The 22,316-nt window shown below is 36.1% G+C and overlaps 1 protein-coding gene across 4 annotated transcripts in view; it reads left to right on the forward strand.

Moving 5' to 3' along the window:
* The window catches only part of LOC129552284 (histone deacetylase 9), a 716,367-nt gene that overhangs the window by 609,598 nt on the left and 84,453 nt on the right, over positions 1-22,316 (forward strand). For 2 of the 4 annotated variants that reach the window (XM_088833594.1, XM_088833606.1), the window contains exons 4-7: positions 5,748-5,989; positions 11,961-12,102; positions 13,070-13,196; positions 15,607-15,728. In XM_088833594.1, the coding sequence (XP_088689720.1) occupies positions 5,748-5,989; positions 11,961-12,102; positions 13,070-13,196; positions 15,607-15,728 (633 nt within the window). Of the gene's footprint in view, positions 1-5,747; positions 5,990-11,951; positions 12,103-13,069; positions 13,197-15,606; positions 15,729-22,316 lie in introns of all 4 variants that reach the window. The other 2 variants (XM_088833586.1, XM_088833597.1) reach the window with 1 other exon arrangement.

The raw sequence follows: 22,316 nt of genomic DNA on the forward strand, positions 1-22,316 counted from the left end.
TAGCAAAGCCTGTAAAAAAGAAACAAATAGGAAAATATTAGTGAAATATATCTATTCCTGATGAAGTTTCATATAAATTCCTGCAGAGTTTCCCATATACTTAAACTGTTATTATAGGCTATACTTTGAAAAGAGCCAGATCACACATAGCTGAGAGAGCTATTCCACATTCTTTTTTGAACCCTGAACTACTGAGAAGGCCACATATTTGACTGGATTATTTTAAAGCACAAAATGGTACAGCCGGCAGCCTTTTCCCATGGGTGGAGTCTGCAGGCCCAAACTCTCACAGATTTCTGTGCAGGAAAGGAGGAACAAAAGAAGCTGAACAGATGATCAAAGCAACATTTGTTTCCCCAGATCTGGCAATTGTTGTTCATATGTCCACCTGCGAGTGGTATTGGTCAACCATTTCTTGGTTTGAGAACTTAATTTCCACATAAACTGTCTCTGGGTATCTGTGGAATGGGGTGTCCTGAATATTAGCATAGCTGCTGTAACTATGAGTATTAACTGAGATATGTTGTTAAACATGGTTCCATTTTTGTCGCAGTTTTTCAAGTCTCAACTTTTAACTAAATTGACACATATGAATTGGTGGGAGATTGTCCCTATGCCATTTTCTTTTTGTGAAAGCCTGTGCTTTGCACTACACTGCTTCGGGATCTCATTCAGAGGAACAGCATGAACAGGCTTCAACCATTGTTGTGATAGTTGTAAATGGTCAAAATTTGCATTCTTAGAATTTTTTCCGTTCGTGAGGTTTGCAAGTTATTCACTTAAAACATTCTTAAAATGGATGGCTTCTTGTTTGTAAGCCAGATGATAAAGAAGCAACCAGAGAGTCCTGTTATTGAACATAAGAAGATTCTTCCTATTTACCAGTGCCATAAGTAATAGCATCTAAAGTGAAGATTTAAGCAACATGCCAAAGTACTGAGTTTTCTCAGTGCTTTGATTGAACTCTTTAATGGTCTTGGTATTAAAAAAAAAGTATTTGTTAAAGAAGTTTAATTACAACTGAACAGGAACATGTTTTGCTTAAATAAATATAGTTGTTGTGCATATTTATATGAGCTGGGATTTATATTTTGAAATGGAAGCTTTTCTGTGTCCATGTTTCTTAATAAACTAAAAACTATTTCTAAAAATTTCATGAGTTGATAAATGTTAAACATAAGATGGAATAACTGTCAAAGAAGAAAGACACTGAGGAAAGAATGTAGAACTTTGTAAACTGATAATAAGACTAGTTAATTTAGATGTGGAAAAGTTCCAGCTGGGCATTTGGTATTAGAATAATAATAATAATATGTGTGTGTTTATATATATATATAAGATATATATATATATATATATTGGCATGTATTTGAAATCTCAGACAAATAGTGGGTGAGTCCAGGTAAAGTTATATCTGTTAAAAAATAGGATTTGATGGGACTTTCCTGGCAGTCCAGTGGTTAAGACTGTCCTTCCAATGCAGGAGATGACGGAGCTTGATACCTGGTCAGGAAACTAAGATCCCACATGCGCCATGGTGCAGCCAAAAAAAAAGAAAATTGGATTTGTTCCCTGGTGGCTCAGTCGGTAAACAATCTGCCTGCAATGCAGCAGACCTGGGTTTGATCCCTGGATCAAGATCCCCTGGAGAAGGGAATGGCAACCCACTCCAGTATTCTTGCCTGGAAAATTCCATGGACAGAGGAGCCTGGCAGGTAGAGTCCATGACACACCCCCATAAGTAATGCTAACAGTCAGAGTCAGACACGACTGAGCAACAACAAATGCTAACGCTACTATTTGTTATCATCAACTTCCTTCTATCTTATGTATCCCTGGCCACCTGTTCTAAGTAATTTGTAAGGACTTTGCATGTTCCTAGACAAGAAATGTTGTGAACAGTGATGATTCCATTTCCTCATTGTTAAAGCTGGTTGTTATTTTTTCCTTGTAAGTTGATTATTTCTAATTATGATAATATAACAGCTGTTGACAGTGACCTTTATTTCACATTTTGTGATGTGTAGGTGACTGCAACTTGTTGAAACTCAGCCCTGGTATTGTGTTACTATTATTGTTCCTGAGGAGGCTTATTAGCCTGTCACCAAAGATGTAAGAAAAATCCATCTTCCCTTTTGGAATACGATGAGCCTTTGTCACCCACAATGCAATTAATGTTAAAAATAGAATGGTTATGATATGATTATGATTAGACAGAGATGAGCTATTGTCCAAGTAACAGGAACTGATCCAGCAGGCCAGAGATGACCTACACAGAACCATCAGTTTGCTGATTGCCATTTCTCTCTGAGTTTGATGAAATATTCATGCCTTTGCTCTCCTCTCTGCAAGCACTATTGATTTCTTGTATAAACGCTGCTATATTTAGTCTAGACAAATGGAATGTGGATTGCTGCTGAATAAATTGGATGAAAGACTGGGATCTAGCCTGCCGCTTTCTCTCAGTCTTGGGCAATTATTTATAATCAAGGGCAGTTTTTGTAAGTTGAGGGTGATTTTTCACAATTTAGTGATTAGTCTCTGAACAAAGGCAAGCAGTTAGACACAATCATTTCTGTTGGGATAGCAGGTTAAGAAGTCAAATTACCCTTTGAGTCTTAGACTAGCTGTATCAGAGAGTTCTGGGGCTCTTTTCTCCTTATCTTTTTTGTTTTCTTTTTTTTCGGGGGGTGGGGAATTGATGATTATAGTTTACAGATAATAAGAATGCCAGCAAGTAGAGATCCCAGGTCTCTTGAAATTTTACATCTTGCATTCATAGGGTTAAATATGTTTATTGAGATGTCCATGTAAATACTGAGGCTTTATTTTGGCCTTTTCAGTGTAGAAATAAAGTATATCATTAACAGCCATTGCTTTTGATTGGAATAATGCCACCTCCATAAATTAATACTCAAAATCTTATGTGACTCCAGAGCCTTAATTGACAGTTCTACACTGGACAGTGTAACCAAAGATCTTACAGGCCCTCATTCTCACTTAGTTTCACACTTGTCAAAATTAATATCTTTTCTTTTGCAAATACCATGTTTTAGAAGATATTGTCCACCAAACTATGGTTTATTAATAAATCATTTTCCCGTTTTCAATCAAATGGCATGTCAGTACCATTACTGCAAACTCTTCTGATCTGTCCGTTGAAACATCACCGGTGTAGTCAACTAAGATTGATAACAGGTTCCCACATCCCAGTTCACAGTCATGCCTCTTCACACAAACCTCTGTGTACACACAATTCACATGGTAAGCAAGATATTAATATTTCATTTAGTGTTTGAAGCCTTAATTTCTACAAACAATTTCTGTTAGCCTTTCTTGACTTGCTGAAAATAGCTCTTAAATTCACATGGAATATTAACTTCATAGTTTCCAACCGGCAATCTGCAAATTTAAGTTACTCAGGGTAAGAATCAGAGCATTAGATGCAATTGTAAAAATATGAAAAAATATAAAGGGAGAAATTGCTCATATTTCCACCTAAAATACAACTTTCTTTTGTTCTCTATCTCACCAGTTTTAGCCAGTAGAATTCAGAGATTAATACCATTAAATCTCCAGTAGAATATATGCTCATTGAAGGCTAGAGTTTTTTTGTCTTTTTGTTTTACTAATAAACCCAAACATGTAGAATCAACTTGGGAATTTAAGGTTCTCAATAAATGTATATTGACTAAGTTAAACTATAGTTAAAGAGTTATCATAGGGTATATGTCACTTTTATTATTGTTCTTTCAGTTAATGTTGTAACAGCATTTTTCCTGTTCCCATAAATATTTTTAATGATTGCATATTTTCCATGAAATAGATACGACATATTTTACTAGATATCTCCTTGTAGTTGTGATTTCAGTTAAAATAATAATACTTTAGTTAACAATATGACATTGAACTGTTTCTTCCTGTGTTAATTTTATTTCCTAAAGATATATTCCAAGAGTTGGCAAACCTGAATCAAATGGTAGAAATATTTAATTCCTCTTGCTACCTATCACCAAATTGTGATTTCACATATCACTTTTTCGGAAGTTTTAAACTAACTGGCAGTGCCACTTGCAATATACAGTTGTCTGCTTGGTCATATGTTTGCCCTGATGTAAATACATGTATGCATATATGTGAATCACATGTAGGTTCCCTAGTCAATGGAATTCTCCAGGCAAGAATACTGGAGTGAGTAGCCATTCCCGTCTCCAGGGGAATATGATACTTAATAATTAGAAAATGATGCCTTATTTTGATTTAAAATTTGCATTTCTTTACTTTAGTAAAGGTGGATTTTTTATTTGTTTAGCTATATTTTTTTCCTTGCTTAAATATTTTCTAGAAGTTATAGTGTTTTTATTTTCTAATATATAATAGAAATCATACACAATTTTATTTTCATAGTTACTCCTAATATTTTTGTATGGTTATTCTCACAGTGTTCATGATTTATTCTAATACACAGTAAATTCCACTTTTACATAATTTAAAAAAGCATTTATTGAGAAGTATGTTGTGAGTCTTTGAATTATCTTATTTAATCCTGTTAACAACTCTGTGTTGTTACTGTTAATGGTAATTATCTCCATTTTACCTGTGAGGAAACTGAGACCCAGAGAACTTAAATAACACACCCAGGATAACACAGTTACCCAGAAGATAACACATCCTTTTATATGTTATGGGATCAGGCATTTAGATTTAAAGCAGAGTTTGAAAATTGACAACCTGTATGTCAAGGTCCATTTACAGAAGCATGTTTTTCCAGTTCCCATAATTAAAAAACAAATTCCAATTATTTAATTGAAAAATAGGTGACTTCTGTCTACACGGGGTCTGTATTTGCTTTCTACTCACCATTCCCTACATTTTAGTATTCAGATTTGTACTTTTTTCTTTGCTAGGTTCCATAGCCCTACAAATACATTATTTTATAAGCTTTACTTCTTTATTTTATAAGCTTTACTTCTTAAGGAATGTATCCTGATTACAAACAAAAATATTTGTAAGAGTACAAATTTGTTTGTGTTAGAAGTTTTCTAATAGCACATAACATCTTTTCCTCAATAGTGTTGCATTTTTTGTCTTAAGTCAACTTGAATTTGACCAGTGGTCCAGTAGAATAAGTGTTATAAATGAACAACTTTTATACCTGTGGATATTTGGAATCGTCTCTGTGAGAAAGGGAAATGTGAAAGATTTCGTGGCAAAGTACAAAGTGCTAGCTGACAATCAGCATTTTATCAAATCTAATATACAGTCCATTCTAAGGGAGATCAATCCTGGGTGTTCATTGGAAGGACTGATGCTAAAGCTGAAACTGCAATACTTTGGCCACCTCATGCGACGAGTTGACTCACTGGAAAAGACTCTGAAGCTGGGAAAGGTTGGGGGCGGGAGGAGAAGGGGACGACCGAGAATGAGATGGCTGGATGGCATCACCGACTCGATGGCCATGAGTTTGAGTGAACTCCTGGAGTTGGTGATGGACAGGGAGGCCTGGTATGCTGTGATTCATGGGGTCGCGGAGAGTCGGACATGACTGAGCGACTGAACTGAACTGAACTGAACTGGCTGAATATACAGAAGACCTTTCTATTATCCTTTTAAAAATCAGAACTAAATTTATTGGTGCATTGAAAGAAATCTAGTAGGATATAGTGTCTTTCACTTCTAATTTGTTTCCAAATCAGTGTGCTAATCTTCTGTCCTCTGTCACCTCTCCTTTTTTTTGGTTTCTCCAGTCGATGTGAAGTCAGAGGTTCCTGTGGGCCTGGAGCCCATCTCGCCTTTAGATCTAAGGACAGACCTCAGGATGATGATGCCCGTGGTGGACCCTGTTGTCCGTGAGAAGCAACTGCAGCAGGAGTTACTCCTCATCCAGCAACAGCAGCAGATCCAAAAGCAGCTTTTGATCGCGGAGTTTCAGAAGCAGCATGAGAACTTGACACGGCAGCACCAGGCCCAGCTTCAGGAGCACATCAAGGTAGCAAGTGTTTCTTTGTCTCTGACTGTTGACTCTGGGAGTCTGCACCATAACATGGGCACAGAGGGATCAGAGGGGGGATGTTTCATTCTGAAAAGATATGGATTCATGGCTGGGAGGAAACTGGGGTTGGACTAGTGAAAACCCAGGGTAAGTAAAAGGAATCCTGGCAAAAATCCTGCTTTGCTTCTTGGAGAGGGGCCTCTACAACTCCTTTATCTGTTAGTTTATAGCATCAATATCTGGGAATAGTAACTTCTTACCCTTTTTAAGATTCTCTTCTACATGATTTTGTCCATTTGCCACATATACTCTCCATCAAGAAGAACCATGAGCCTGAGGAGACACATTTTATGTGTCTAAAGAATCTACATATACTATTTACCAGGGAGGATAAATTAATCACTTTATGTGAGAGCCTTTACTTTTTATTTTTTATTTTTTTATTTTTGTCTTTGGTCTATAAGTAGATGTCCTGGATATGCCTTAATCTTCCTTATGGAAAAAACTTCATAATGTATACATTCAAAATAATAACATAATGAAAAGCTGGATAGAATTATATATATATATGTTCCCTGGTGGCTCAGAGGTTAAAGCGTCTGTCTCCAATGCGGGAGACCAGGGTTTGATCCCTGGGTCGGGAAGATCCCCTGGAGAAGGAAACGGTAACCCACTCCAGTATTCTTGCCTGGAGAATCCCATGGATGGAGAAGCCTGGTAGGCTACAGTCCACAGGGTCGCAGAGAGTCGGACACGACTGAGCGACGGAACGGAATGTGTGTATAGAAACTGGTACAGATATTTTCAGTGTTTTTATTTAAGTCTAAGACCATCCCCATGGAAAAGAAATGCAAAAAAACAAAATGGCTGTCTGAGGAGGCCTTACAAATAGCTGTGAAAAGAAGAGAAGCGAAAAGCAAAGGAGAAAAGGAAAGATATAAGCATCTGAATGCAGAGTTCCAAAGAATAGCAAGGAGAGATAAGAAAGCCTTCCTCAGTGATCCATGCAAAGAAATAGAGGAAAACAACAGAATAGGAAAAACAAGAGATCTCTTCAAGAAAATTAGAGATTCAAAGGGAACATTTCATGCAAAGATGGGCTCGATAAAGGACAGAAATGGTAGGGACCTAACAGAAGCAGAAGATATTAAGAAGAGGTGGCAAGAATACACAGAAAAACTGTACAAAAAAGATCTTCACGATCAAGATAGTCACGATAATGTGATCACTGACCTAGAGCCACACATCTTGGAATGTGAAGTCAAGTGGGCCTTAGAAAGCGTCACTACGAACAAAGCTAGTGGAGGTGATGGAATTCCAGTTGAGCTATTTCAAGTCTTGAAAGATGATGCTGTGAAAGTGCTGCACTCAATATGCCAGCAAATTTGGAAAACTCAGCAGTGGCCACAGGACTGGAAAAGGTCAGTTTTCATTCCAATCCCAAAGAAAGGCAATGCCAAAGAATGCTCAAACTACCACACAATTGCACTCATCTCACATGCTAGTAAAGTCATGCTCAAAATTCTCCAAGTCAGGCTTCAGCAGTACGTGAACCATGAACTCCTAGATGTTCAAGCAGGTTTTAGAAAAGATAGAGGCACCAGAGATCAAATTGCCAACATCCACTGGATCATGGAGAAAGCAAGAGAGTTCCAGAAAAACATCTATTTCTGCTTCATTGACTATGCCAAAGCCTTTGACTGTGTGGATCACAATAAACTGTGGAACATTCTGAAAGAGATGGGAATCCCAGACCACCTGACCTGCCTCTTGAGAAACCTGTATGCAGGTCAGGAAGCAACAGTCAGAACTGTACATGGAACAACCGACTGGTTCCAAATAGGAAAAGGAGTGTGTCAAGGCTGTATATTGTCACCTTGCTTATTTAACTTGTATGCAGAGTACATCATGAGGAACGCTGGGCTGGAAGAAGCACAAGCTGGAATCAAGATTGCTGGGAGAAATATCAATAATCTCAGATATGCAGATGACACTACTCTTAAGGCAGAAAGTGAAGAGGAACTCAAAAGCCTCTTGATGAAAGTGAAAGAGGAGAGTGAAAAGGTTGGCTTGAAGCTCAACATTCAGAAAACTAAGATCATGGCATCAGGTCCCATCACTTCATGGGAAATAGATGGAAAAACAGTGGAAACAGTGTCAGACTTTATATTTTTGGGCTCCACAATCACCGCAGATGCTGATTTCAGCCATGAAATTATAAGACGCTTGCTCCTTGGAAGGAAAGTTATGACCAACCTTGATAGTATATTAAAAAGCAGAGACATTACTTTGCCAACCAAGGTCCGTCTAGTCAAGGCAATGGTTTTTCCCATGGTCATGTATGGATATGAGAGTTGGACTGTGAAGAAAGCTGATCGCCGAAGAATCGATGCTTTTGAACTGTGGTGTTGGAGAAGACTCTTGAGAGTCCCTTGTACCGTGAGGAGATCCAACCAGTCCATTCTAAGGGAGATCAATCCTGGGTGTTCACTGGAAGGACTGATGCTAAAGCTGAAACTGCAATACTTTGGCCACCTCATGCGACGAGTTGACTCACTGGAAAAGACTCTTGATGCTGGGAAAGGTTGGGGGCGGGAGGAGAAGAGGATGACCGAGAATGAGATGGCTGGATGGCATCACCAACTCTGTGGACATGAGTTTGAGTGAACTCCGGGAGTTGGTGATGGACAGGGAGGCCTGGCGTGCTGTGATTCATGGGGTCGCGGAGAGTCGGACACGACTGAGTGACTGAACTGAATTGACTGAACTGAACTGAATAGATAAGAATTTATTGAAAGAATTTTGGGAGTAGTTGATAATTTGAGACCCAAGTTGTTTAATTAAGTTATTCTAGGAGAAGTATGTCCATATCCCAGAATTTTTTGTGATTGACTATTTTCTATTTTAAGATCATTCTTGATGTGTTTGTATCTATTTAGTCTTGTATCGTCTGAGATAAGTATTACTTCAGTTTTATTTGTAAATGTCTTTCAACTTCTTGACAAAGATGTTTAAAACAAAGCTGTTTTGGTCTGACTTAGTAGATGCTTACTTTGAATTTATTATGACAGTAATATAAAGCAGCAAATATTTATAATAAATTTTTTATGTCCCACTCCTTCAAAAAATGAGTTAACTATGTTAATATATTATTATAATAAGGTAATGTGATATTATTTCTTATTTTATTATATTGTATTATAGGCACTTGATCTTTTATTCACTTTCATATCAAGTACAAACACATTTACATGGTTTTAATATAGATTATTAATCTATGTGAGTATTATAAACTTTTACCGTACTGATTATTATAGTGTCTGAGAAGGTTAAGATGCTTTTTCCTCCCTATGTTCCTTGTTTCATAACTCCTTAGCCAGCAGGCCTATTTTATCTTATTTTTCAAGAAAAACCCTTTGATCTGATATAATGGGTAATATTTTTTTCCTTTAACTGAAAGAACTTTACTAAAAGAACTCTTCCAATTATTGATCTATAAGATACCCTAAAAATAAGAATGAGGATTTTAAGTCCCATATGGAATCATGGCTATATTTTGCAGTGTAGGAAACTTTCATTTAGTTTTAGACCTTTTTTTTTAATGATTCTTAAACATTATTTCAGTTTGACCTTTGAAACAGTAATAGTAACAGTGATGTCTCGATTTCTTTCTTCAATCATTCTAGACATCTTAAGATGGAAGTGATGAATGAGTAAAATTTATGTTCTTCACTGTACTTTAAGATTTACATAACTATCTCGATCATTTTGCCATGTTATGCAAGCCATGTTGCCCTGAATATTGGACATTACTAATAAGTTACAGCTTCATATGCATCTTTTCATTTATGTTTGATGCCTTTTATAGTTGTAAAGGTCAATATTAAAAATTTAAAGTAATTTGATTTTACTCAGTAGTAGCCAGTAGGTAATTGTTACTTTGCCCCCAAACACAATAGTATATAGCAGGTTTATTGACATCTGGAAAATATTGGAAAAGGGGGGAGAAAAATGATTCTGAGACAGCTAAATGGAAAACTTAGTTTTTGGAATAATTTTCTAGAGTAATAAGTTGCTTTTTCAGAAACTAAAGATATACTTAAAATTTCCTTTTAAGTTTAAAAGGTGTTTTTGCTTTAATTTCTTTTTAACTTTACTGTTTTGTATTATATATTATAAGGCTAAAAGTTGGTGTTTTTAACATTCATTTAGTTTTTTTGTTTTGATAAGAAAGACACAGCATGATGCTTTACTTATTTATATTAGTGCTTTGAATCTTTGGTTTTTATAATCAACACCTGTTGAATTAGATGCTATTGTCCCATTTTTCCACCTAGTAATCTGAGGCTCAGAGAAATATTATAACTTGCCCAGGGTCACACAGCCAGTAAAGATATGTAATCTTGCCTTGTCTGCCTCCAAAGCTACTACTTCATTCCGCCTCTGGGCTGGACTAGAACATCTGAAATTGGAGGAGTGAATTGTTTTTAAACTTCATTCCTGCAGTCCTCAGCAATGAATAGTTGCTGTGGAAATTAAATTCTGTGCTTTTCTAGATGCTTAAGAGAGATTAATATTCATTTCCTTTTGGGCTTTGGGTGGCACACTAAATCAATCTGACCAACCCCAGTATCTGTATAGAACTAATATTTAAGGCAAAGTTTAAGCAGAATTATGAAATTTTTTGTTAGAAAAGAGAATTATTATTATTAAGAGACTAGTAAAGCACATCCAGAATGCCAGAGATTGTAATATGGAAGGAAATCAGAAATGCTTCTAACCATGTCCTGGGACGAGAGAAGCTATCATGTTTGATGTGCAGAATTGGCTTCCTGTTGCTCCACAATAACTCTTATGCCATTCCACATACTTTTTTTTCTGTTACTTTTCAATGTAAATTTCAGAGTCTTAGACACCTATCTCATGTAAACAGCAGATTATACTAACTTCATTAGTATCAAAGCAAAATTAATATTGTTCAAACTTACAACCTAAATTTCATATGCATTTTGAACATAATGCATGAAGGAGATTATTTCTCTGTCTTATATCTGAGGAACCCATGTTCTGAATAGCTTATTAATAAGCTGTCTAGATCTTGTATCTAGTAATGTCAGAGCCTAGTAGAACTCAGTCTTGAGTTATTCCTCAGTGGGCACATTTACAATTTTTCCTCGATGTCTGTTTCACAGTCTGAGAAAATTGACAACTCAAATGGTTTTTAAGAATGCTTTATATTCATGTTTTACTTTATTTAGAAGTGAATTCAAGGGATTCAAACAGCCAAACAGTAGTTTGCATCAAAGTGTAGTCTTGCGGAAGTGATTTCTTCTTGACCCGTCTGTAACTGAGGAGTTTTATGTGCTGAGTGAACTAATTAATTAGACTTTGCTATTTTGAGAAAATAGCTTGTGGTGGATTTAGGGATTGTATTTATCTATTGAAAACCTTCTCTGTAAGGTTTTGAAACTTTTAGCCTTCATTTTATTTCAGATGCATTTTCCCCAAATTAATTCATATCTCACTATTGTACTCAGTTTGATTATGTTCATACTGTTTCTTAGGATAAGAAGTCAAGATTTCAGTTGTTTGTGTTGTGAGGGACTTGGTAAAACAGACTTCTGGGAAATTCCTGACTTTCTTTGCTGTGGCATGTATTTCAGATGCACAAAGAAAAGTCACTCAAGGAACTGAAGATCTGAGTGAATTTGGTAATATTCTGATAGGACGGCATAGGTAATGAAGCTACCTAAAAACTTGCTTGTTAATGACAGTAAAACAATTAATGGCATTAGTTGCTTGTCTTTAGATTTCAATAATATACCAAAAAAAAAAAAAAGGCTAAAATGTAAAGTAAATAGACGTAAGTTCCAAAAGCTTATAACATTTTGATTTTGGTCATTGATGACTATGAAGCCTAAAGAAATTGCACACTCTCATGTCTTTCTCTTCTCGCAAGTTGCAACAGGAACTTCTAGCCATAAAACAGCAGCAAGAACTGCTAGAAAAGGAGCAGAAACTGGAGCAGCAGAGGCAAGAACAGGAAGTAGAGAGGCATCGCAGAGAACAGCAGCTTCCTCCTCTCAGAGGCAAAGATAGAGGACGAGAAAGTAAGAGGCACCAGGGTAAAAAATGGATCTCTTCCCTCATCTTTAGCTGATTGTCATTCAGAAAGGAGCCTGATATAGAGTGGAATTAAACTTGTCAAAATTGTCCGTGTTTAAGTAAAAGAATAAATTAAGGGCCCAAATGTAAAGCTTTGACATTCACATGTCAGCTCTCTGCATTCAGTCTACAGGCATCTTCGGAAGTAAACTTAACCTTGTTTGGCAAAGATGATAATATCTTTTATTTTGCACCTTAAAAATAACGTTATGCTAAGGCAATATGGCTATGCCATTGTGTTTAACAATAAACTTACTTCCACATTACTCCACCTTCCTCCCATTCAAGTAGTCATTGCTGTTTAATAAGTCAAGCCTTGTCTAGTTTACTTTTTAAGTACCCTGACTTTGGAAAGATTTAAGGTAGAACTTGTGTTTAAAAAAAAAAAAAAAACTGTCCACAAGAGGGAGACAGATCCAAATAATTCCCCGGCATGAGGTCAGTTCAAAATCAGGTCGTAGCAAGGTTTAAAATGTGATGACTTGAACTGAAATTGTCAGCATTATTTATTTGTTTAATGCTCAAAAGTTTTTTTTAAGTTAGTTTTTGAAAACTAGAAATTCAAAAGAGCTCATTTTAATGTGTTTAATCACTTATATTGTCCCCCAAGATTCCTGACTTTTAAAAAACAGTGCTTCGTTCCTCAGCAGTATTTTTTAAAGCTTAGGAAAAATCTACTATTAATTCTGGGAATCCCCTTTCTGTAAAAGCAATTAAATCATCGGAGGTCTTTTGAAAATTGGCAGTTGAAGCAGTAGTTATGAAACATTACTATGTCATTTTCTAAAGCCTGTTTAGACTCTCGTTTTTTCTTTAATAGGAAAACTCATATGCTGTGACCAGTAATATTCAGAGGCAGGAAAGGACAGAACCCCAAATCACCATCTGTTTCTGTGTGTGTGTGTGTTTCAGGGGCAGTGGCAAGTACAGAAGTAAAGCAGAAGCTTCAAGAATTCCTGTTGAGTAAATCAGCAACAAAAGACACTCCAACTAATGGAAAAAATCATTCCGTGAGCCGCCATCCCAAGCTCTGGTACACGTATGTTCAGCGTTTGGCTTTCTTCATCCCCAGGGGTAAAGATCACAGGTTCTCAATTCAGCCGACCTGGGCACAGATCCCTGGCCTGCCAAGTTCTGAACTATATGGCTGAGGGCAAGTTCCTTGAATTCTCTAATGCTTGGAATATTTCTCTTTAAAAAAGAGGATTTCTGGAAAGGTCCTGTAAAATAATGTGGTAAAATGTGTAACAGAGATTAGCTCTTAAATAAGTGTTAGCAAGTACCACCTTGAGGGCTAGAAAGTATTATGCATGTTCTTTGCCAAATGAATAACTGATAAATGTAGGGTGGGGCATAGAAATTAATTCATAGTTTGCATTTTTCTATTCTCAAATGGTACATCTGATATCTTTACAATAATTTCTGAAGATTTGGCTGGTTGAGATTTTATTTTACTTGGCTTGATATAAGATGGAGATCTGAGTTATTTTTTAAAAATCCAGAAGATTTTTGACATAATTTTAAAAAATAGAAAAGAAGACAGAGGAAGGAAGAGAAGGGAAGACAAGAAAAGTAGCTGACTAATACATCTAAGTTTTCAGTGACCAGTTTACCCCTGCCCACCCTGAAAAATTAGAGTAGATTGGTTTTTAACATATAAATTGATACATAATACACTGTGGTACTACAGATTTTTATGTAACCTTGTTTCTCCAAGTCCAGTAAAGAGGTGGTATTTTTAAAAATCAGGAGAAAAACTGATAGGCAAAGCATATTTCAATATAGACTAATAGATTATACTTTCATCTCTCTCATATCTGTCTTCCCTGATGGCTCAGACAGTAAAAGCGTCTGCCTACAATGCAGGAGACCTGGGTTCAATCCCTGGGTCGGGAAGATCCCCTGGAGAAGGAAATGGCAGCCCACTCTAGTACTCTTGCCTGGAAAAATCCCATGGATGGAGAAGCCTGGTAGGCTACAATCCATGGGGTCGCAAAGAGTCAGATATGACTGAGTGACTATGCTTTCACCTCTCATATTTATAAAATATGTTTAGGATTTTATACTTACATATTTTTAATTACTCACATCATAAGGATAAGGGAGTAAATGCTTGATTATTTGATACTCTGTTAGCTTGACATTTCAAGCATGCCAGGAGTTCTATTTAAAGGGTTATTGTTTTTCTAATTCTGTCTTATAAGTATCTTCCCATATCTCATCCAAAAACAGAAAGGTAAATAAGGCAGATTCCAGAATGCCATATAAATAATTTATAATGGTTTACATAATTTTTATCATGCATGTCAATTGACTTGAAAAACCAATCCCTGAAGAAAATTTCCACATGTTCAATCAACATCAAAAATATTGAAAAGCAAATTTTATTAACTAAAATTACATATATAATTTACAACTGATTCATATCCCTTCTAAGTTAAAGCCTCTTTTAAGAAAAGATAATTCCTTTTTTTAAAAATGGGAAGCAGCTACATGCAAACAACTTGTCAGCTGAAAATTCTTTAGCTATTCCTTTGGGTATATTCGACATGGCTCTCTAGTGTTACTTAGCAGTCTTTTTTTTTTGTACTGAATGGTATGATCCAACTCCTGGATAGCTAGCCATAAGTCATTAATTTGTGAAATCTGAACTTAATACTTTTTTTGCCAATTGTGATCAGATGAAACATCCTCACAATAGTTAATTCTTGAGACTGTTGATTCAAAGAAATAATACTGGTAGAATCATCATGGTGTTGATACTATGTCCTATCTAATGTTTTCTTCATATATAATGGTTATAAATGTTTATATTGGCTGAGTAGTCTATGTTCAGTCCTGAACTATTCTCCAGTGACACAACTGTATCTCTTTCACTTGTATTAATGCGGGAAACATAACACATTTTGAGAGTTCAGTTTCATACAAAGAAGAATGTGTCTTCAGTCTTTACCTTGGAACTGCTGTCGAAGTCAGGAAACCTGGGTCTTTTGGCATAGTACTCTCTCTCCACGTACTTTCATGGACTACCTAGCAATTTTTAAAAATTGAAGTCCTTCTCTGTGTTTACTTTTACCTTGGTTGTTCTGCATAGTTGACCAAAAAGGATTCAGATGATGATTTTTCCATTAATATGGCTCTTAAGAAAACACACATAATAATCTCAGGTACCAAAAATCAAGCTCTTTGTAAATTCTGTCGTTTAACTAAGCAAACTTCTATGTGGCCACATGTCCAAACACAGAGTGGGCATTCTTGGGCATCCTGCATCATTCTATAACATACTGCTAAAGTGAACTTGGTTACATGAGGCTGTGGTTTGTACACACTAAAAAGGAAGAGCATAAACACAGCTGAGATACATGTTGCAGCACATGCAACCGATGATTGCTGACTAGTGTGCAGTAAAAACTCCAGGACAAATGATGAGCCCTCTTTTTCTTTTGTAGGGCTGCCCACCACACATCACTGGATCAAAGCTCTCCACCCCTGAGTGGAACACCTCCATCCTACAAATACACATTACCTGGAGCACAAGATGCAAAGGATGATTTCCCCCTTCGAAAAACTGGTAAGTCAGTTTCACAATAAGACTTCATTTGCTCTTCCAAAGCATTCCTGTAGTTTTATTTTGCCATATTCTAGAGGAATGTCAAAGGATTTGCAATCATAGCTATTAGACTTTCCGACCTCTGCCCTCAGCAGAAGCAAATACGTACACGCGCGTACACACACACTCCTATTTCTGTTAATACATCAGTTCATTCGATATGTTATCAAAGTAACTTTTTGATTAATCACATCACATTTAGATTTTAGACAAATTATTTTCGTATTAGCAATGAAGAGGAGAATTAAATAAAATAGAAGCTTGATTTCTCAGAAAATTTCAATCTTCTCCGTTAATGAGGACGTCTGTAGTTTCCTCCATTATCTGGATTTTTATTGAGCCTTACTCATTTACCAGAAAAATGGAAATAATATTCTTCTTTTTCCTCACACTTAAAAACCTTAAATTGTAATTGTTTACTCAAACAGACAAGGCCAAGGCTTACCTTCTGAGTAGGTGACTTGCCTAATGTCTCATAGATTATAGGAGAATCATCGTGAAGCTTTGTGGCTAATAATCTCTTATGATTGTATTAAAATTTATTTAGGGGAACTGGGATGATGAATCTGGAATAAATTTGGAATTTAGTCAATAACTCTGTGGGTTTAGGGTCTGTATTTGTTTTGCCATATTCCTTTTTGCCCTCTAACGTGCATATCTAATGTGTTATATGCGCTGTTCCTCTGTAATAAATGTATTTAAACTTTAGCTAGGCATAAGCATAAATAGCATTTGTATATATGATGTTGTAAATCTTTTGATATTTTCTAAATATAGTTCTTTAGAGAAAGTTTTAAATTAAAAAATATAACCAAAATTGATGTGAAAGATATTCAGAGCAGATAGTTTGGTTCATTGTATTTTACTCAGATCTACTTGAATAAGTATAGGTCTGTGTAATTTGTATATAAAATCTTCAGAACAAAAATGATTTTTAATAATTATATTCATTTTTCCAAACAATTTTGAATAATTGAAATGAAAATAGATTGTAGAAACACATGCTGAAGCTGTTTTCTGTTATATAATTTACTTTCAGCATAATGAATATTTAAAAATAAAATCAGTCATTAGTAAGAATTTGCTCTATCATCTAGCCCATATTGTACCAGGCACTGGGGAAGGATGGCCAAGTATTGCAAAACAGTTCGTGCCTTTTTATTTTAATAGACCAAAGGATTTTGTGTTTCTACTGTAAGATACTAGATAGAGTAAAATACTTCAATAAAAGGAAATACAAAGGAAAGAATGTTTTATGTAATACATGAGAATTTCACACTGTTATCTACCAATCAGATCACTTTTCATATAAATAAACTTCTCTGGGATAAAAGGAATAAAGTGAATAGTGAGCCTCCACATATTTCTAAAACATGGCATATAGTTTATGAAAATTGATCCATAAAGGACATGGGTTTAGAGTGTGGGGACTTTGATCTGCAGCCTTGACATTTAGTTGCACCAATGGCATGTGCAGGAACTATTGACAGAGATTATGTGAATATTGCCCTAGGTCCCAGGGCAGTGACTGGCATTCAAGAGCCCAAGGAGTCACTAAAAGGAAAGAAAACACAAGTCCCCTTATGGCAGGAGGTTACTGATGAGTGATACAGTTACATTCAGGGGGAAAGACGTCTGCCCCGCTGTGCACATAGCCTTTGAATATATCCTTACCACCGGGGATGGAAGACTCACTGCAGAACTGACACTGATTCTGAAATGCGGTGGCCTTTGGAGCCAGCAAGCATCCAGAAAGCACATCGGAGCTTTGTCAGTGCTTAAAGACGAGCACTGAAACCTTTCTTTGTGTCCCACCGTTCCCATGAGAACAATGTAGGATTCTTCCTCTGAAGACTGAGTAGGAATTTATTCTTGTAGAATTTCTCAACCCACAACAAAATTCAAAGAGAAATCCTACAAAATTTTAATCCACTCATCTACTGTATCTCTTTATGTGATATGTAATAAAAGTGGAAAGTTACAGCCCCCGTCTTTTCTAGTGATGTATTTTCAATATTTGCCCAGTATTTTAAGTTTCTTCCCTTTATATAGACTATCTGTTATTTACGAAGTGTCAAGGCTGCTGACCTGCAAAACCAAACATTTCCAGCAGTGTATCAATAAAGTTCTTGAAAAGCCATTAATACTTTTACATCTCTATAGGGATTTCAAAATATTCCTTAGTTCAATTCCCATTGTCTGAGAAAATTAAATACAGATGTTTTCTACACTTTATCTAAAATACTTAGAGATACCATTCATTAATTACAAATAGGCAGGAGTCTTCCAACTTTTGTAAATATAATCTATTTGGTATATTTCCAGTTCACTGTGAGAAAGTTTAGATGTATATTTGCACTAAATAGAAAAGCACTGAAGTACTAAAAGTAATAGTTTTTACTTCAGCATTTGTCGTATTTTAATGACGCAACAGTTATTACAAAAAAAGTAAGCAATAAAATATCATAATTAAACATATGTGATGATTGAGGAAACTGTTTAGGATAATTTTCACATAAAGCTACATCATATTAAATGAAATCTGGTGAAGTGGCATTGATCATATAGTATAAATACCAGGACAGCTGTAATAGTCTCGCTTTTCTGTGGATGCCTGGTTATCACTCTCAGAGGTCTACTTGATTTAAAAGAAGTTGTTAAGTAGATTCTGTCTTTTTGATCTGTGTATAATACTAAATGCTTTCATTTTCTTTTTAACCTACGTTGGTGCTGAATTGCCAGTATACACTAGCAAGATTTAAGGAACTAAAGCTAGAACCAGAGTAAGGAAAGTCCTAATGACCTTAAAATGAATCAAGTGGCCCCAGGGGTGTTCCCAAAGCAGTGAGCTAAATTCAGAACCTCTCCTGACCTCTTAGGACTCAGCCAGACAGGGGGAGCCTAGGAACAGTCAACTACAGAAGTCTCATTTGCCTGCAGAAATCTGACCTTTGTCATGCAAAGTGGACCTTTACTTCCTTCCCCTAAGGAGAATCATAGTTGCTCATACCTTTTGGGCTTTTTGGAAACCTCAGAATTCTGTGAATTTACTCAGTTCCTATTTCAGTTTTCTTTGAAATACAGGAATTGAGAGTTTTTTACTCTTTTCCTAACAATGGATATCAAAGGTTTTCAAATGAAGTTGAGAATAAAATAATTGTTTTTAATTTTTATGTTTATTGCCCACACTTAAATAAGTGCTCCCTTTTAGAGTTACCCTCTAATGGCCTCTGTTCTATAACACAAGAATTTGTTGATTCTGAAATTTGTATTATTTTGCTGAACTTTAGGTTTTTTCGGCTGCAAATTATATCATGTGGTAGTAGGTGATTTTTCTTTTTTTTTGCCAGTATAATACACTGCTGGACTGATAATAAACTATAAAATAGGGAAATGAAGCTTCTGGGTCCAGCTACTTCTAAAATAGAACGTATTTCCCACAGAGATACTACATATGCAGTGACTTTGAACTGACCTTCAAAACCATTTGAACTGGATTCTTTTCTAATGACTGTGTGCATATGTTTCATAAAATATTATGGTAAAAAATTCTAGAAGTTTTATGCTCCATTATATTATTGGGGTCTGACCCAATGAACTTTGCCTTACTTTGAATGTTACAGTCTTTCCATTTAATACTTCTGAACAAAGTGAGCTGGCAGGCTAGATTTAACCTCTTAAAGAGCACAAGCTATATAAAGCTAAAGCTTGGCTTGGGCTAGTAAGGCTGTTCCAGCCCCACTGAAATATTCTTTTTAATGGTCAGCAACAGTAGAATAAGACTCAAAGATGGAAGGGGTCCAAACATAAGTTAAGGTTTTGGAAGGCCAATGTCATTTTCCACACTGAGTAATTGGAAAGAAGGCAGAGATGAGACATCTAACTTTATAAATCTCTCTCAGTATAGCAGTTAGAAGTTATATAGTGGTACCTTGGTGACCTTTTCAAGTTATTATAATCCAGAATTAGTACAAGGAGATTTTTAAACAATGTTTTAAAATCTCTCTTGCTCTGTTTTTCTCTCTTCCTTTTTCTAGTTCTGTGTCTTTCTCATAATGCACAAACACACGTGCGTGTGCATACATGGACATGCACACACGTTTCTGCACAGATTTCACTAAGATAGCACTTATGTTTATACAGATATTCACTCAGAATCTTGTTCTAGATTGACTAAAACTGGGGTATTTTTATATATCTTAGCACTCTAGCTTAGTTCTATTGTAGTGGCTCTTGCTTACAGTGATTGAAATACACGCTTTCTGATCAGTCTTATAACAGTTTTTCCACAATTGAGAAGCACTTGGGCTCCCAGGTGGCACTAGTGGTAAAGAACCCATCTGCCAATACATTAGACTTAAGAGACATGGGTTTGATCTCTGGGTCAGGAAAATCCCCTGGAGGAGGGCATGACAACCCACCCCAGTATTCTTGCCTGGAGAAGCCCACGGTCAGAGGAGCCGGGAAGTCGGACACAACTGAAGTGACTTAGCACTCATGCATGTGGCACAGTAACAAAGGCTTTGAATCCACTACTGGATTCAAATACAGATTCTCAGTCTTGGGAAATTTTTAACCTCTTTAGGTCGTCTTTCTGTCATCCGTAAGACAGGAGTAATTATTGCTGTTGGTTCATGCACTTATTTTGAGGATTCAATTAAGTAATGCATGTCGTGCACTTAGAATCATACCTAAGGTTAAGGAAATGCTTAGATGGATGGAACGTTCTTTACTGCCGCCCCACCTGAGAAGCCCCTAATTTTATGTTTCTAGTTGATAAAAGACTGAATTTCATTTATTTTCATCAGTGAAAACTGAATCGCTTATTGTGGAAAGTCTTTTTAAAGACCTGTATTCTGCCACCTTGTTGATAAAATGAGAAAACTGAGGAGAAAGAGAGAAAGTATTCACTGTAAGCTCTCTGCCTCTTGGAATGCTAAATGGCAAGATGGGAATAAAGATTTTTGTCAACTTTGCACATTATCTGGCATTTGGGAGCCTAGTATGGTGTACAAAAATAGCAGCGGACTTGTTTCTTTCCTTCACCATAGGAAGAGCTCTTATTGATGCTCTGTCCTCACTAGGGTCACACAGAGTTTTAATTTCTGCCATTGACTTCATTTTTAAATCAATAAACTTTTAATTTTTAGAACAGTTTTAGATTCACAAAAAAATTGACCCATAGTACAGACGGTTCCCATATTACTTTCCCCACTGTCCCATCATCTCCGCTCTTGTTAACATCTTGCGAAGTGTGGTATTTTTGGTGCAATTAATGAATGCCTATCAGTACATTATTGTTAATGTACCCCATAATTTATATTAAGGCTTACTCTTTGTGCTTCCCTGGTGGTTATTTTGACAAATGCAAAATGTCATGCCATGTACCCACTATTACAATATAATGCAGACTAGTTTCATTACCCTAAAAATCCTCTGTTCTCTATATATTACCTCTCCATCCTCCAACCCCCGATAACCACTTATATTTTCACTGTCTCTATGGATTTGCCTTCTGTAGAATGTCATATATTTTAAATCATACAGTATGTAGCCGTTTCGGACAAACTTCTTTCACTTGGCAATGTGTATTTATGATCCATCCATGTTTTGTGACTTGAAAGCCCTTTTTAGCACTGAATAATGATGCATTATATGGGAGGAGCCACATCTTGTTTAACCATTTACCTGTTGAAAGGTGTTCTGGTTCCTTCCAAGTTTTAGCAATTATGAATCAAGTGGCCCTAAACATTCACATGTGGGTTTTTATGTGGATGTATATTTTCAACTCAGTTAAATGAAAGCCTAACATGCAATAGGTGGATTTAATGGTAAAACTATGTGTAGTTTTGTGAGACACTGTCAAATTGTATTCTGAAGGGGCTGTACTGTTTTGAATGCTGACCAGCAATGAATCAGATCTACCGGCAGTGGATCAGGGTTTGCCAGCACTTGATATTTTCAGTTTAATGTTTTGAATTTTAACCATTCTAATAGGTACATAATGTTTTTTCATTGTGGTTTTATTTCCTAGTTTTAGTGTGGTATAATCTTTCTCATCCCTTTACTATTAATCTCTCTGCGTCTTTCTTTTTTAAATGGCTTTCTGATAGTGTATGGTGGTGGTTTAGTCATTAAGTCGTGTCCAACTCTTGTGACACTATGGACTGTAGCCCGCCAGGCTCCACTGTCCATGGGGATTTTCCAGGCAAAAATACCAGAGTGGGTTTCCATTTCCTTCTCCAATAGACGGTGTACAGTAGGGTCTTTTTTTTTTTCCTTAATCCACTCTGACAGCCTCCTTTAATTAGTATGTTAGATCAGTCCCATTTAAAGTGCTTATAGATATAGTTGGATCAATATCTGCTGTGTTTATAACTGTATTCTAATCATTATACTTAATAATTTATTTTTAAATCTTCCCCTCTTTATTCTCTGGTTTTAACTGAGCATTGTATATGATTCCATGTTCTCTACTGTCTTAGCATATCAGTTGTACCTCTTTTAAAATTTTTCTTTGATGGTTTCCTTAGAATTTGAAGTACACAT

The sequence above is a fragment of the Moschus berezovskii genome, chromosome 3 (assembly GCF_049115385.1).
Source record: "Moschus berezovskii isolate FMDL1 chromosome 3, NW_MosBer_1.0, whole genome shotgun sequence".
Classification (NCBI taxonomy): Eukaryota; Metazoa; Chordata; class Mammalia; order Artiodactyla; family Moschidae; genus Moschus; species Moschus berezovskii.